General features: G+C 46.1%; 1 protein-coding gene across 12 annotated transcripts in view; it reads right to left on the bottom strand.

Moving 5' to 3' along the window:
* smarca4a (SWI/SNF related BAF chromatin remodeling complex subunit ATPase 4a) overlaps positions 1–17,126 on the bottom strand; it is a 131,412-nt gene that overhangs the window by 34,375 nt on the left and 79,911 nt on the right. For all 12 annotated transcript variants that reach the window (XR_011354268.1, XM_069927237.1, XM_069927246.1 and 9 more), the window contains 5 exons: positions 16,468–16,554; positions 16,113–16,159; positions 14,334–14,500; positions 7,832–7,995; positions 3,992–4,219 (listed from right to left, as the gene is read on the bottom strand). Coding sequence is in view for 11 of the 12 variants with exons in the window: in XM_069927237.1 (XP_069783338.1) it covers positions 3,992–4,219; positions 7,832–7,995; positions 14,334–14,500; positions 16,113–16,159; positions 16,468–16,554 (693 nt within the window). In the remaining variant the exon portion in view is untranslated. The remainder of the gene's footprint in view (positions 1–3,991; positions 4,220–7,831; positions 7,996–14,333; positions 14,501–16,112; positions 16,160–16,467; positions 16,555–17,126) is intronic.

Here is a 17,126-nt window from a genome sequence, read left to right on the forward strand (position 1 = left end):
GAGTTATCCCTGTGGTTGGCTGAAGGAGAGAGCGCAGAATTCGGAGCAAAAAAAGGAAAAGCGATCTGCTGTGGGAACTCAGCAGACCGAGCAACGTCAGTGGAAAGAAAAGAATGTTCGACATTTCAGGTCAGAACCCTTCATCAAGACTCGTTCTGCTCCACTCACTGAATTCCTCCAGCAGATTATTTTTATTATTTGCACCAAATTCCAGGATCTGTAGACCCCTTGTGTCTACCACATATAATTAGTTTTATTCTGAACACAATCGTGCTGTAGAAACTCAGCAGGTCACGCAGCATCAGGCCCGAGACGTCGGTTACCCTTTGCTTCCTATGGATGCTGTGTGATCTGCTGAGTTTCTCCAGCACAAGCGTGTACTGTGCTTGACCCCAGCGTCTGCAGACTTTTTGCTGAACTTATTCTGGTCTGATGTCTCGAAGCATTTCTTCACATTAAACCTCCCACTCACCCCACAGGCTTAAGTCTCACTCCCCCGAAAATCCGCAAAGGCAATTGAAAATGATAAAACCTCTGTGTTATATTGGGTTAAGGACTGAGGTGGATAGACGGAGATTGACAATAACCTCAGGGCTTTAAGATCTCCTTCTACTACTTGGCTTCATCAGATAATACAGCACAGAAACAGGCCCTTTGGCCCTTCTAGTCTGTGCCAAATTATTATTTTGCCAAGTTCCAGTGACCATGGCCCTCCGTCCCCTGACATTTCTGTCTGCCAACTGCGGCTGATCCCTGTGATCAGCTTGCACAGTGTGTCATAGGTTTGCACAGAGGGGCTTGATCCTCATTAAGATCCACTTACTCTGTCTTGCACTCACTGACTCACACACAATCAAACAATAACAACATGGACAGAGCACCTGTCACGTAGCCCAGAGGTACTGCGTAGCCGTGTAATCAGGCGCAAATTGACTCCAAGCCACAAAAGTAGACAGGTGATCTAGAGGTTGGTCAAAGCTGTTGTGGGGTGAGAGGGTGAAAGGGTGACTGGTTTATGCGAGGGGGTTCCAGAGCACAGAGTCTATGCATCCAAAGGTGTGGCTAACAATCGTGGAGTGATTGACATCAGGAATGCAGGAGAGGCCATAGCTGGGGAGGCGTAGACATCTCAAGGACATTGTTGGGCCGGAGAAACAAACAGCGATAGGGAGATAAATCTATGGAGCGATCTGAACATGAGAATGAAGCCACACTTAGACACGCGTGCGTGCACACACACACACACACACACACACACACACACACACACACACACACAAAGGCGTGCGTGCACACTCACCCACAGACAAACACAGACACACACACCCACAGACAAACAAAGGCACATGCGTACGCGCACACACGCACACACCCATAGGCAAACACATAGACGAAGACACACACACAAACACGCATCCCCCCCCCTGTAAAATTTGCATTAAATTAAATGTTCAGGAAGAGGAAGCCATGCAAATTTGGCTCAGAGAGGATTAACCCTTTCAGGACCCGCAGTTGAAGTATCTGGAAACTATTTCCTTTATTTTGCCAATCGAGAAATTACCTGGATCAACACCAACCCTAACCCATTTATTACTTGGTGAATAATCCTTGCCTGAGAAAATCTCAAAAAAGACAATATTTAGTTCCCCTTTATGATGGTGCTACATGCTAAGATGAGGTACAAGACTTACCTTCTAGCCAGGCTGTGCCAGCCCTGTGTGGCAGACTAGACTAGGACATTTGTGAATACTCAGTCAGCATTTACTACACAGAATTATATTTCTGAGATCCATGAGATGAAGTAGCATAAAAGGGAAGTTGCGACTCATGGACACATAAAAGTGTCAGAGCAGGTTAGTAAGGTGGTTGAACAGCGTACACGTTCCCTAGGTTTATAAACAGAGATGCAGAATGTAACAGCAGAGACCATGCCGAACTCTGGAACAGCCTCAGCAATGCAGATTGGAAAGGCAGCAGAAGAGATTTATCATGACTTTACCAGCAGTGAGGGACCTCACTTAGGAGAGGTTGGAAAAGATTTCCATCTCCTTGGAGCGGTGAACAGGAATCCTGATCGGGGTTTCCAAGTACAGGGAGCAGGCACACTTTACTGGAATATCAGCACAGAACGCGTCTTTGTTACATTGACATCAACAACCAGAGGCCTGAGATTGAAGAGTGAGAGGAAAGAGCAGGAGTGCCTGCACCCAGAAGGTTGCCAGATCTGCAACTCCCAAAGGACAAAGAGAAGGCCGATTCACTACATTATTGGCATGAGGAAGAAAATCTTACAGGGGGATATGGATTAAAGGGCTTTTAGACCAAGCATTCCTTCTGTTTACACAGGCTACATGACAAAGGTTTCTTTCTGTGCTGCAAGTCTCGGTGTTGCTTCTGCTCTTAAATGCTGTCCAAGGATATTCACTCACTCAAACGGCTGCTCACATTTCAACTGGATGAACCACACAGGGTTTATGAGAGGAAGGGTTGCCATGCTAAGATTGCCGATGCGCACGTGCCCCAAGTCCCTCATGCCCATCTGAATCTTCATTTCCCTACCCCCCCCCTCCCCCCGTCCCCCGGGCACAGCGCGAGAACCCTCTTTCACCCGCACCAGCTACTCCTGAGTCAGGTACGGCCCCCACCCCCAGCACCTCGCCTGCGGCACCTACTCCTGCACCCCACTGGCATGTCCCCAGTGTGACCTGAGTGCCTGGGAGCAGGTAAGGCTCCACATTGATCATTCACACACCGTATAGATCATTCGCACCACTATATGGAATATTTGAACAAGAGATGGAATACTTGAATGATAGATGGAAAATTCACACGTTATATGAAATATTTACACAGTACATGGAGTATGCACATTGTATGGAATATTTGCAGATCTACACGATGTCAAAGAATATTTCTTTATAGTCACTTTCTATGGAATATTTACATGCATGGAATATATCTTTGATGTATGGATGTCTGCATGCTTGGAGTAATGGCATCTCTTTTGGTATATCTGCAGATTGGGTAGAATATTTTTACATTTTTTAAGATATTGAGAGTGTCATAATTGAATAATATGCAAGTAAAACAATAATGAATTATGAAATAATTGCATTTTGCACAAAAGGTTTGCAAACAGTGACCACACATATTTGTATAATACATTTAACAAAGCAAAACATCCCAAACATCTTCATGAGGCATTACCAAACAAAAGCTGTTATATTTTGAGGAGATGCGGGGAGGTCGAGGGAACTCATTTCAGGCACACGGCTGCTGAAGGCATGAGAGGGCAACTAAACTCAGCAAAAACAAGACCAGAAATTTGAAGGGTGCAGAGATCTCCGGAGGGTTGCAGAGAGAGGGAAATTGAAAACAAAAAGCAACATTTTTAAAGTTGTATTACTAATCAGGGAGCTAATACAAGTCAGTGAGTACAGGGGTGGTGGGTACCGGACACTCGGAATGAGGAGAGAGTGAATCGGCTGCTATTTTGCGTGGAACGTTTTAACATTAAATGGATCATGGCATGAGATACGGCGTGCAGTAGAAGACCAAATATCCAGACTGCTTGGCCCAGATTTGGATTTTTCAGATTCTTGGGCAGTACCTTTAAAATTCATATTCAAGGTGGAATAAAGAAGAGATGAACAGGTAACTTCTGAGAGTTTATTCATCAGCAAATACGAAAACGAGCAGTTTTAAAGAAAAATAAAGTCAACAAGCGTGATTGTTTGTTTCCGCTGTGCATCTCATGCTCGTGCACCAAAGCCCGCTAAATTTAAAAAGTTTGTGAGTTTTCGATAAATCCTGATTCTCGGATGGTCCGAATTTCTGGACTTCTACTGTACTTGCGCTTGGTGTAATGTTCTGGGTTGGTAAGGAATATTTTCACGTTGCATATTGTGTGGAACATTTCCCCATTGAACTTTGATGGAGGACATTTTAAAAACCACAGCTCAGTTTGCGCACTGTTTGCCGAAACACTCACTTCATCCTGCTCCTCGTGTTCCAGTATGGCCTGGAGAAAGGCTCGCCTCTCGTGGCTCGAGGACTTCTGGTCGAACATCCCAGCCTGGATGACCTTCTGGTCAACGTTGAGCTTGTACTTGGCCGCAGCCAGGATCTTCTCTTCCACGCTGTTCACCGTGCAAAGTCGCAGCACGCGCACTTCGTTCTGCTGCCCGATGCGGTGAGCCCGATCCTGAGCTTGTAAATCCTGAAATGAGTCCAAGTTATGACCAGGTTAGAGTGATAGGATTGTCCCTCTCCTTTTTCCTCTCTGGGAAAGATTTGAAGGAAGGAAACGATTCATCCATCAGTATCGAGAACTGGAGTTGGGATGTTATGGTGAAGTTGTATAAGGATAGGCTACAGGGATTGTTGCTTCAAAAATCCTGCACACAGCATCTTTCAGCTGCTCCCGGTGGGAAAGAGATACAGGAGGATCAGAGCCAGCACCACCAGACTGAGGAACAGCTTCTTCCCACAGGCAGTGAGAATGCTGAATGACCAAAGGATCTGCTCACACTGACCCTCTGAGACTCTTTTTACCGTATATGCCACTGCATTGGATGACTCTATATAGGACGACCCCGGAATTTCCACCTAAAATGTTGATACCCTTTATATAAGATGACCACCCCTTCCAAATCTGGCACTTCCCACTGACCAATGGATGCTGTGAAAAGCAAATCACAATATTTTAACAACAAATGATCATTTAAAGGTTTAAATTTTATTCAAGTATTTTAAAATAAACCACTGTCAGCTCCTGCAATGGGCCGTTTAAAGCCTGTACAGGGCTGGCAGAGGTCGGGCTTGGCGGATGGACCCCACGAAGGAGCGCTGAGGCTTCATTGATAATTAACGGGGCATGCGCAGGACTGCGTGGGAGCTGTCAGGAAGATAGTGCGGGGTTGAGACTTTGTCGTCGATGGTCAGATTTTAGACCCTTTGTATAGGAAGGCCCGATTTTGAAGTGAAAATTTTAAGTTTCGAGGATTGACCTACATAACGGCATGTCCAGCATTAATTTAACAATATTTATTTATTTTCATTGATGTATATAAGTTCTCCACATGTATGTGTGTTACATCTGGATGTGTGTATGCGTGGCTTTGCACCAAGGGCCAGGGAATGCTGTTTCGTCGGGTTGTACTTGTACAATCAGATGACAATAAACATGAACTTGATATTGGTAAGACCAAATTGGAGTATTGTGTGCAGTTTTGTTCACCAAACTACAGGAACTATATCAATGAGATTGAAAAGATTGTTGCCAAGACTTGAGGAACTGAGTTACAGGGAAAGGTTGAACAGGTTAGGACTTTATTCACAGGAATGTAGGAGAAGGGAAGATGTGATCGAGGCATACAAAATTAAGATGGGTAAAGACAGAGTAAATGCAAGTCGGCTTTTTCCACTGAGTTTAGGTGAAACAAGAACTAGAGGACATGGGTTAAGGATGAAAGATGAAATGTTTAAATGAACATCAGGGGAACTTCACACAAAGAGGGAGGAACGAGCTGAGGTGGTGAATGCTGCTCAATTTTCACATTTAAGAAAAAAATTGGATAACTATGTGAATGGGAGGGGATATGGAGGGCTATGGTCAGTGGGATTAGGCAGAATAATAGTCTGGTGCAGGCTAGATGGGCCGAAGGGCCTGTTTTTTGCTTGGTACACATACAGACAATTAATACATATGCAGTACATAATTATGGCAAATGCCCTGGTATCTGGGACCTCTGGGGGTTGGCAGAGCCTGCACAAATGAATTTTCCAGTTGCTTGAGATTGCATGCGGCGTGGATTGGCGAAGTAACGGCGAGGCGTGCCAATTCTAAACTTCTGGATTTTTTTGCCTATTTATTTTCCACGATTTTGTTTTGCTGGTTGCTTGAATTCCAGATAACAGGGATTTTACTGTATATATATTAAAAATAAATAAATCTTGGTAAATAAATATTCAGAGGGTTTGTCTGGGCAGTTCACCATTCGTTTAGCAGTCTCACTGCTCGTGTTCTGTGGTTCTATGGCTCTTCTTACAGCACTGGACAGCAACCTACTACCAGTCAAAGTTTCAGATCCCTAGAGTTGTACAGCATAGAATCAGGCTTTTCGGCCCAATGTCCATGCTGTTCAAGCTGTCTACCTAAGATAGTCCTTTGTGCCTGCGGTTGAGCCACATCCCTCTAACCCTTTCCTATCCATGTACCTGACTCAATGTCTGGGCTCTCCCTTTCCTCTACTGGTGACCTGCGCCAGGAGAAACCTTGCTTAAATAGGTCTCGGGATTTGAGAGGGCGCCGAGGGCCAGAAGAGCTCCCAAAGGGCCTCGGGCACCGAAGGCATCCCGATCGTGTCAGAGGTTTGGATCTGGCTGATGGATTGAACAGGAGTCTGTGCGGCTGCAGAGGCTGCGGGAGGGCTGGAGGTGAATCCATGGACACTCAGTGTCTCTGAAGGCACTCTCTTTTACTTCTCTTTCTCCCAATTGTTACGGGCTCCCGGCTCATGAAAACTCTTTGTCTGCTTTACGACAGACAAAAGTTAAAATATATCATGTATGACAATAAAAGGAAACAAACAAAATAATTATTAAGGACCTTTTCCATCCAGCGCACATGATCTTTGACCTTCTACCATCAGGAAGGAGGTACAAGATCATTAAAATCAGGAGTGCCAGGCTGGGGAACAGTTTCTTCCCGCAGGCTGTGAGATTTAAGAAGAATATTGTGTAACCGAGTAAATCATCCTAAAATACTTAGAAATTTTTATTGATATTATATCCTAATGTAAATATGAGATTATTATGTGCTGTGTATGTGACAAAAGTCTGGTTGTATAAGTGCAATTAGATGATAATAAACTTGAACTAGGCCAATCATCTGGACACGAGTTAAAATCCCATAACAGCAGTTGGTGAATTTAAACCTGGAACAAAAGAACTAATGTGAAAATGTCAGGTTTCATCTGGGCTTATTACAGCCAAAGCAAACCAAGTAAAAACCCGACGCCGGAGAACTCAGCAGGTCAAATAGCATCCTTTATACAGCAAAGATAAAGATACAGAAACAAAATTTTGGGCTTGAGCCTTTCATCAAGGTATGGACAAAATGTAGGTAGGTGCCTGTACAAAATGGTGGGGGGAGGGGCAGGGTGTAGGAGCACGGACCCACAGGCAGGAGGTAATAGGTGGATAAGGGAGGGAGGGCACAGCAGCAAGTGGGGGGGTGGGGGGAAAGAAGAGCTAAGGAAAAAAAAGAAAGGGGGTGCAATGGGAAGGGAGGGAAGACGGAGAGTGGGCCAGCAGAAATCAGAGATGTCAATGTTAATGCCGTCCGGTTGGAGAACGCCCAGATGGAAAATCTTGTTCCTCAAATTTACGGGGGATCCCACTTACCACTCATCTCCCCCTCTCCGCCTTCCCTCTGTGACTCCCTCGTGCACACATCGCCCCCCGCCCCCCCCAGTACCTTACCCTGGTTTTGATGATGAAGGGCTCAATATCAAAACGTTGGTTATCTTTCTTTATCATTACTGCATAAAAAATCCTGTTTTACCAGTTTTTACTCCAGCATTGTGATTTTACTTGAACCATGGTGACATTTGCATTTTACTCTGTTCCTCAAGTCCATATGATCCCAGATCCAATATCCTTGTCTTAGTTATACTAGAACAACCATGGCGCCAACAGGGCCTACTACTGGTGGACAAGATTCAACAAAACTGAAATGGGGAACAGGCCTTTGGTGTTGAAGAATCCTTTCTTGCTGTGGAGACCACCCACTCTCCCCACAGAGGGAGGTGGTTCCGGCAGAGCTCACCTGGTGGGGGTTCCAGTCACTGTCAAAGATGACAACTGTGTCCGCAGCCTGGAGGTTCAGGCCCAGGCCTCCTGCCCGCGTGCTAAGCAGGAAGATGAAGTAATGGGAGTTGGGCTCATTAAACGTCTTCAGCAGCATGCCTCGGTCCTCTGACTTGGTGGTCCCTGGAAGAGGCCAAGAAGAGTTTATTAGATTGGTGGTGTGGGGGGTGGGAGAGATGATTCGCCATTTTGGATAGCTCAGAGTCCCCTCCTAGCTGAACAACAAGGTACAATCTAACCATATCACAGCACTTCCACCTATCACAGTGGGGAGTTAGCCTGACTGAGGGCCCAGGCTCAAAACATAGGCTGCAGACACTGTGATTGGAGTTAAAACTGATGTGTTGGAGGAACTCAGCCGGTCTTTTCAGCATCCAGAGGAGACAAAGATATATTGCTGACATTTTGGGCCTGAGCCCTTCTTCCAGAAAAAAGGGTTCAGGCTTGAAACGTCGGCGATATATCTTTGTCTCCTATGATGCTGAAAAGACCGGCCGAGATCCTCCAGCACGTCGATGTTTCTACTCACTACACTGGTTATCTTTTACTTCCTATGAATGCTGCGTGACCTGCTGAGGTCCTCCAGCACATTTCTGTACTGCAACCCCAGCATCCGCAGACTTTCTCATGAAACTAGATTCGGAATACTTCCGTTCAAATCCCACCGGTGCAGGAGCGGGGTATCAAATCCTGGCCGAACATGGAAAGTTTATAACAGCTTAAAAATTACTTTAATCTAAACCCCAACTGTTCATCCTCAGGGGAAGGAGTCCCGTCACGCTGAGGCAGAAAGAAAACGAACCGCTGGAGGAACTTGGGAGGGATATGGGGAGTTGATGTTTCAGCTCGAGTCCCTTCCCCTGAACTGACTATCTCCACGACTTCTATCCTTGCCCAGCTTGGTCTCTTAGCATCTCAGAATCTGATGACGGAGAGATTCCCTCAAAGAGCCACAGGAGCTGAGAAGTTTAGCCCAACAGATCCTAGATCTCGAAAATCAGAGGGGTTGGAAAAAGCTTTCTTTGGTGGGTGGGAGGCCTGACCAAAATTTACAAACTTGCGAGGTGTATTGATAGGGGAGACAGTCACAATCTTAATCCCAGGGTAAAAATGGGGACCTTACTGGGGACATAAGTTGGGGAGGGGGAGATGAAAGGAGACGTGGCAAGCAATTTCTTTCACACAGAGGGAGGTGGCTGCAACAGGCTGCCAGAGGTAACAGTGGAGAAAGGTATAACAGAAGTGCAGAGAGGGGTTGATTGACATATGATGCAACATGAGGGATGGAAACAGCAGAGATTTGGTGTAAATGGTCACAATTTCAGCATAGACATTATGGGCCAAATGGCCTGTTCCTGTGCTGTACTCCTCAAAGTTCAGATTTATTGTTGGAGTACATATGACATCACATACAACCCTGAGATTCTTCTTCCTGTGGGCACAGCAGAATTACTACTTATTGGTAGAAAAAAAATTGTACTCAAGAAAAGTTACATCTACAAGTGTAAAAAACGTAACAAATTGTGTCACACAGAAAATAAATATTCAATAATAAATAATGTGCACAAGTAAGAGTCCCTGATTGTGTTTGCTGTTGAGGTGTCTGATGGTGGAGGGAGAGCAGCTGTTCCTGAACCTGGTGGTGCGAGTCTTGTGGCACCGATACCTCTTTCCTGATGGCAGCAGCGAGAACAGAGCGTGTGCTGGGTGGTGTGGATCCTTGATGATCGCTGCTGCTCTCCGACGGTAGCGTTCCCTGTAGATGTTCTTGACGGTGGGGAGGGTTTTGCCTGTGATGTCCTGGGCTGTGTCCACTACCTTTTGCAGGACTTTATGCTCAGGGGTATTGGTGTCCCCAGACCAGACCGTGACGCAGCCGGTCAGCACGCTTTCCACCACAACTCTGTAGAAATTTGCCAGGGTTTCCAATGTCAAACCAAAACTCCGCAAACTCCTGAGGAAGGAGAGGAGCAGGATCAAAATTGAAGTGGTTCAATTTCAGAAGCAGGGCAGGCAGCACCACCCAGTGGCGAGTTGGTTCTATGACTGGTGCAGAGGAAAGAACAATGTCATGGAACCAACCTACCTGACATAGGTCCCAGGCCCAAAACTGTAATTACCCTTTACTTCCTGTGAACACCTTGTGACCTGCTGAGTTTCTCCAGCACGCTTGGGTATTGCACTCAACTCTAGCATCTGCAAATTTCCTTGCTTAACTCGACGTGGCAGAGCCGAACCATTCAGTTTCTTGACGGTTGTGCTGTGAAGGGCCATCCACCCTCCTACACTCATTGCCCTCTACGGACAGATCATCACTCCAATCAATGCACACTACAGACAGAACATCTCGCCAATCAATGCCCACTACTGACAGAACATCTCACCAATCAATGCACTCTATGGACAGAACATCTCTCCAATCAATGTCCACTAGTTATTAGTAGTCAGAATGTGCAAAAATCTTATGTGGTGCAAATTTGTTTCCTGTGTGTGTGTGTGTGGGGGGGGGGGGGGGGGTGGGTGGGTGTTTTGTGTGTGTGTGTGTGTGTGCACTGAATGCTTGTGCAAATGTAAAATTTAAATTGTTTTAAGTTCATTTTAGCACAGCCTATCGCTCGTGGCTATTGAAACAGTATTGGCATGTTTTAATATAATACATGTATGATTGTATTCTACAAAGAAACATATTGAGTTAAGATTTTATTCTATACTTTGAACTAGGTACTAACCTTTGTGCACTGGTCGCAAACGGACAGCTTAGAGGGGATAGTGACCCCCAAGGTGTTGATGCAGCATTGAACTGCCAGGCTGCTTGGACTCACACAGAGCTGGTGAATCTCTCCATCCTGATGTTTAAAGAGGTTTCAGATAAAGCATGGAAATATTGTGAATTAAGACGGCTATGTTGAAATGGGGCACATCAAGCATGATCATATTGAATGATAGGACAGACTTGAGGGGCTGAATGGTCTATTCCTGCTCCATTATCTCGGTCCTTGCATGATTGCTGACTTCAGAAAGGGAAAACCAGAGATCAATGGGGGAATCAGAGGTGGAGAGGGCAAGCAAATTTGAGTTATTGGGAGTCACAATTTCTGAATATCTTTCCTGGACACAATACACTAATGGCATCATGAAAAAAGCACGTCAGTGCTTCTACTTCCTCAGGTGTTTGCTCAGGTTTGGCATGACATTGGAAACCCTGGAAAATTTCTACAGAAGTGTGGTGGAAAGTGTTCTGATCAGCTGCATCATGGTCTGGTAAGGGGACAACAATACCTTTGAGCATAAAGCCCTGCAAAAGGTAGTGGACACAACCCAGGATGTCACAGGAAAAACCCTCCCCACCTTTGAGAACACCTACAGGGAACGCTGCCTTCAAGGATCCACACCACTCAACACACATTCTGTTTTCGCTGCTACCATCAGGAGAGAGGCATACGGGCCACAAGACTCACTCCAGCAGGTTCAGGAACAGCTGCTACCCCTTCACCATCAGACTCCTCAACAACAAATTCAATCAGGGTCTTTTACTTTTGCACTTTATTGATTTTTTTCTCTTTCTGTATTGCACAGTCAGTTTATTTACATTTCTTTATTTGTTTACATGTGCACATTGAGCACCACTTTTTTTCACTACAAATAAGTGGTAATTCTACCTGGCATATAGGAAAAGGAATCTCAAGGTTGTACGTGATGTCATGTATGCCTTCTGACAATAAATCTGAAATCTGATTGGGAGGTTCCTGCTGCAGGACTGCGTGGTAATTCTAATTAAACAGGAAAGGCTGCGGACAGTGGGATTGGAGAACAATACCCAAAAGTGCTGGAGAAATTCAGCCGTTCACTCAGAATCCACAAGACCATAAGAGTGGCAGAGAGGATCCCCCCCCCCCACCCCAACCCAATCGACGTGATCTACCGGGATCATTGTCTGAAGAGGGCGTGCAAAATCATTGAGGACCCCTTCCACCCCGTACACAGTATCTTTCAGCTGCTCCCGTCGGGGAAGAGATCCAGGAGGATCAGAGCCAGCACCACCAGGCTGAGGAACAGCTTCTACCCACGGGCAGTGAGAATGCTGAACAACCAAAGGAACTGCTCACACTCACCCTCTGAGACCCTCATAGTCACAAAACAATATTTACTTCTTTGTATATATGAATACTTGTCCTGCATATGTATTGTATGTCTGTATGTGTGTCTGTGTGTTTTGCACGGAGAACACTGCTTCAGTGTAATCAGACGACAATAAACTTGACTTTCCACTCTGGCCGTGCTGAAGGCTTTTTATTAATGTGGGTGGCTGAGAGAAGTGGGGAGATCTGTGGTTGAGTGGGAAGGATGATGGGGTAGGCAGGAGTGGAGAGGGGTTGGGTACCTTCCACCTCATCACCTTCTCCTGCGGCATCACCATTCAAACCTGTTCTCTGCTGTCTGGCACCCTCCCTCACCAACTGGGCACGTGTAAACAGCGCGAAGACCATGAAATATAAGGGGGCAGAATTAGGCTGTTCAGAATCAGTCTGCTCCACCATTCAATGATGGCCAATATATTTTCCCATCTCGACTCCATTGATCCTTGATGGGAACCCCACGCACTGCTGCAGAGTGGGATGTTGCAGTCTCGATGTGGGGGGGGGGGGGTCCCCCCATCCCCTGTGGAACCCAGTATCTCTTGTCCATGAACTCAGCGGTACGAGCAGCAACAGTGGGAGGGAAAGAACGGTCAATGTTTCGAGTTGGAGCCCTCCATCAAGACTCAAGACCTGAAAGGTTGACCGTTATTCTTCCCCCACAGATGCTGATCGACCAGCTGGGTATCTCCAGCAGGTTGTGATTTGCTCCAGTTTCCAACACCTGCAATCTCCCGTGTGTTGACCTGTGCAAGTCAGCTCGGTATAATCCAAATATTCCATGATTTCCCTCCCCTCCCCCTCCCCCTCCCTTTGGGGGCAGAGAGAACAGAACCCACCCTGTCGAGCCCTGGAACTGAAACAAGGTGTCAGGAATGCCTCAGCTCCCTTCCTAAGGGAAGATTCAGATTGTTATTGATCAGGTGTATATAGGCTAGCACAATATCATGAGCTGAAGGGCCTGTACTGTGCTGTAATATACTATGTTCTAATGTAAGTGTATGCGCCCATGATACAAGCACACCATCACACTGAGAGTATGAAGACATAAAGCTAGCATATAGAATCACAGAGAAACAGGCTCTTCAGCCCATTATATTCATGCTAGCCATTCTGTCACCATCTATACCAATCCTGATGCTGCAGGGCTATGGTACATTCTTTCATGTGAGCTGTCACATCAAGGCTCAATCTACTCTGTCAGCTCAGAGGAACTGATCCAGTGGTGCTGCTGTCGGACAGAATGGTGCAGAGGGGAATCAATTCTGGCCCCAGCCCTTTACATCCACCATAAGCCAGTGAAGCATGGTCAGGAGCTCCAAGATTTGGGAGGAAAAGGGACTTTGTCTGGAATGCAGGAGGATGATTTCAAACTGACCAAATCTCCCAGGGAACAACTTATACCACTGTTCCGGTTGCCCAACTACAGGAAGGGCATCATCAAGTTAGAGGGAGGAGATTCCCTAGCATGTTTCTGGGATGTGAGGGATTGAGATGTGGGTCTTTATTCCCTGCAGTGAAGGAGAGAGGGATTTATAAAATCACAGAGACAGTGAATACCCACAGTCTTTTCCCTGGCGTGGATGATTCCAGAACTAGAGGTCTTAGGTTTATGGTGAGAGGGCAGAGGGGCTTCCTTTTCACTTGGAGGGTGGTCCGTGTCTGGAATGAGCTGTTGGAGGAAGCTGTAGATGTTGGCACAGTTACATCGTACAAAAGATTGGACAGATACAAAGAAAGTCCAAAATTCCAGGTGCCAGAAATCCGGACCAGCCGAGAATCCGGATTTCTCGAAAACGCTCAAACTTTTAGAATTTAGCGGGGTTTTTATGTGTGTGCATGAGCGCCACAGACGAACAGAAGTCAGAGAAATTAATGAAAATTCTTTTTGTACTTTGCATTTTATGTGAAAAGATGTTTCGTTAATAAAATATAAAAATTTATTCGTTCATCTCTTCTTTATTCTCCTTAAATTTGAGTTTTAGACGTACTGTCTGAGAATCTGGAAAATTCAAATTGACCCAATCCCTGAGCAGTCCAAGGTTTAGAACTTTTACTGTATATGGATAGGAATGGCTGAGAAGGGTACGGACCAAATGCAGGCAAATGGAAGGTGCCCAGATTGCCAACTTGGCCAGCACAGACCAGATGGGCTGAAAGGCCTGTTCTGCAGTGTAAGACTGATTCTGGAGGGGAGAATGGTCCTATCAGGTGTTGATCCCCTTATCTGCCACTTGGATGAGGGGGAGAGTGAGGGAGGGATAGATGGTTTCTCCCTGCTCGCTAGCAGGTGGGGAAATTGGTCAGGATGGAAAAACTGCTCACCATCCAGTCGGAGATACTTGAAGCTGCGGTAGGCAAAGTAGTCTTCCATGATGGTCATCAGCGAGGTCATCTGGCAGAAGAGGAGCACCCTGTGATTGGTTGCCCGCAGCTTGGGGAGAATCCTGTCCAGCAGTTCGAACTTGCCTGAAGCTCGGTATAGGTCTGCTCTGTCAGTGAACAACAAGACCCTTGCTCAATACCAGGCTGCCACACATGACCACATTGACCCTCCAAACAAATAAACAGGGCTTCCCAAATACAAACAGAACATATAGGAAACACTCTGCAAGTAGAGCATCCTCTGTGGGGAGGGAAGTCTGATAGTCCTCTATCAAACGCCCTGATTAAGGATCTTAGATTTGATGCACTTGCTGCCTTGTTTTCCACTAACCTGCTGAGTGTTCCCAGCATTTGGATTTTCAGCACCCAGTTTTTTAAAACTTGCTTTTACTATTTGTTTCTCCTTGTTGAACAACATCTTGGTTAGAAAATTTTCATCAGTGCATTCAAGCTGCTTCCCTTTGGAATTCACAGGCTGCGGGCAACTTGCGGTTGGGGAATCCGCACGGGGTGTTGGGACGGGCTCATGGGAACCTGGTACTAGAACTGGGATTCAAGAGGGCGCTGAGGGCGGGAGGGGCTTGCGAAGGACCTCGGGCGCTGAAAGGTTTCTTGATCATGTCGGAGATTTGGATCAGGTTACCGATGGTTTGAACTGCTATGCAGCTTCGGGGGTGCTGGAGGCGAATCCACGGACATTCAGGGACTCCTTTATTTCCTGATCTCCTATTGTTTGGGGCATTGAGCAATATTCCAATTGCACCGAAGACCAGAAAAAGCTGTTTCACCGGGTTGCACTTGTCCATTCAGGACGGTTGGCGCAGCAGCGAGCGCAACATTTTTATAGCACCAGAGATTGGGAACGGGGTTCGAATCCTGCGCTGTTTGTTATGTTCTCCCCATGTCTGCATGGGTTTTCCCAGGGGGGGGGGGCTCTGGTTTCTTCCCACCGTTCGTGAAAATTGGATGGTACGGGCTCATGGTCCAAAATGTTACGGTGCTGTATGTCTAATTTAAAAATTTTAAATCTTGACTTGAATACTAATAGTGACTCTATGACCGCCTTATGGCAGACAAAAGCTAAATCAGGTCATGTCGGTTACATTTTTAATGTATCATGTGACAATAAAAGGATCCTTGCTCCCTCCAGCCTTACAATACAGTAAGGTATCTCCAGTTCCTGGCTCTTAAACATCTCTTACAGGTTCACCGACACCTGTTTCTACCCTGTCCTCATTCTGGTTCCTGTACTAACATTTCCCAGTCTTGATAAAGATGTTTGGCTGGACACTTTGACCAGTCCTTTTTTTTTACCTCCTACTAATCCTACTTTCATGCTGTGTTCCTCCAGCAGAATATGTTGAGTGAAACCCCTCTGCTGTTTGAAACACTAATCAGTCAAGTAACAGCAGCTCTCAAATCAGAGCAGAAGCTTGTCTTCTATGGATGAGATTTTTGCTCTAAGAGCCACAGGGACCACAAGCCTTCCAATCAGGGCAGCGCAGCATCTTCACAATTCGAATCAGCCTTTAACTAGAAACTGCTAACACGTCACCAAACTCACAAAACCCGAACTTACGGGCTCAGCAGTTGAAATTCAGCACAAGTTCATGGTGCAAAACTTGAAGGGGAAACAGTTCCATTCAACGGGTGACCGAGTCATTACATTCACTCAACTCATTCCAGGTAGTCAGGAATGCAAAGACTGGTCTGACTTACCCTTGTACAATGCCCCCTGTGAATCCCAAGTGCTCCGAGAAAGATTCCTAGTCAAAAAAGATTGAGTGTCAAGAAATCAAGTGGAAGATCAAGTTGAAAAGCCCCAGAATCCATTTAACTATGCAACCAACATCACCTTCAACCAATCACGCATGGCAATTTCCACCAACTGATACATGATTTTGATTTAAATTGCCAATCACACTGGAGATCTTCCACATTCCAAATCCAGTGGATTGTACATCATTGCTGGACATTCTAACCATTGAATCACTGATGGCCCTTTTTGGTAAAGAAGCTGCGTGTAACCTAGGTTCATGCCCCCACTGTCACGGAACCTGATAGAGCGGCCTACCTCGATGTGCTGGAACATGTAAGGATGGTTGCAGATCTTCCTCAGCTGCATTATGGTGTTCATCAAGGTCTTGGTGCCACCTTTTCCCTGCGGAAACATTGGCAAAGAGTTCACGGTTAAGTGCTGGAAGGCGGCCTCGCGAGAAAGGGTTTCATCAGAGAGCAATACAGCACAGAAACAGGCCCAACTTGACCATGCACACCCAAGCTGACCCCATATCCCTCCAAACCATTCCAATCCATGTGCACGTCCAAAGGAGATTTAGACATTGTAACTCCCCCTGGCTCTCACACTTCCTCTGACAGCCCCAACATCCGCTGTATGAAAAGCTTCCCAACCTCAGGATCTTTCCCCCTCCAGCTTTAAAACTACCCACCCTGGGGAAACCATTGTGGGCACTCACCTTGTCCATGCTCTCATTATTTGACATAAACTATACACCTATCAGCCTTCTACACTCCTGGAGTGGGGTGGGGGGGGGGGTGGAAACGTCATAATCTGACAGGTCTCCCCTTATAATTCAAGCCTTCCAGTCCTGGTGACATTCCCATGTAGGTGTGTGACACAAAACAAGTCCAAGGGAAGGTACTCCTCATTGAGGCCATGCTCTCTATCTGCTTAGAGCCCAGAATTAAACCTCCACCTGTCATGAATTGTTG

Source organism: Narcine bancroftii, chromosome 3, assembly GCF_036971445.1.
Source record: "Narcine bancroftii isolate sNarBan1 chromosome 3, sNarBan1.hap1, whole genome shotgun sequence".
Classification (NCBI taxonomy): Eukaryota; Metazoa; Chordata; class Chondrichthyes; order Torpediniformes; family Narcinidae; genus Narcine; species Narcine bancroftii.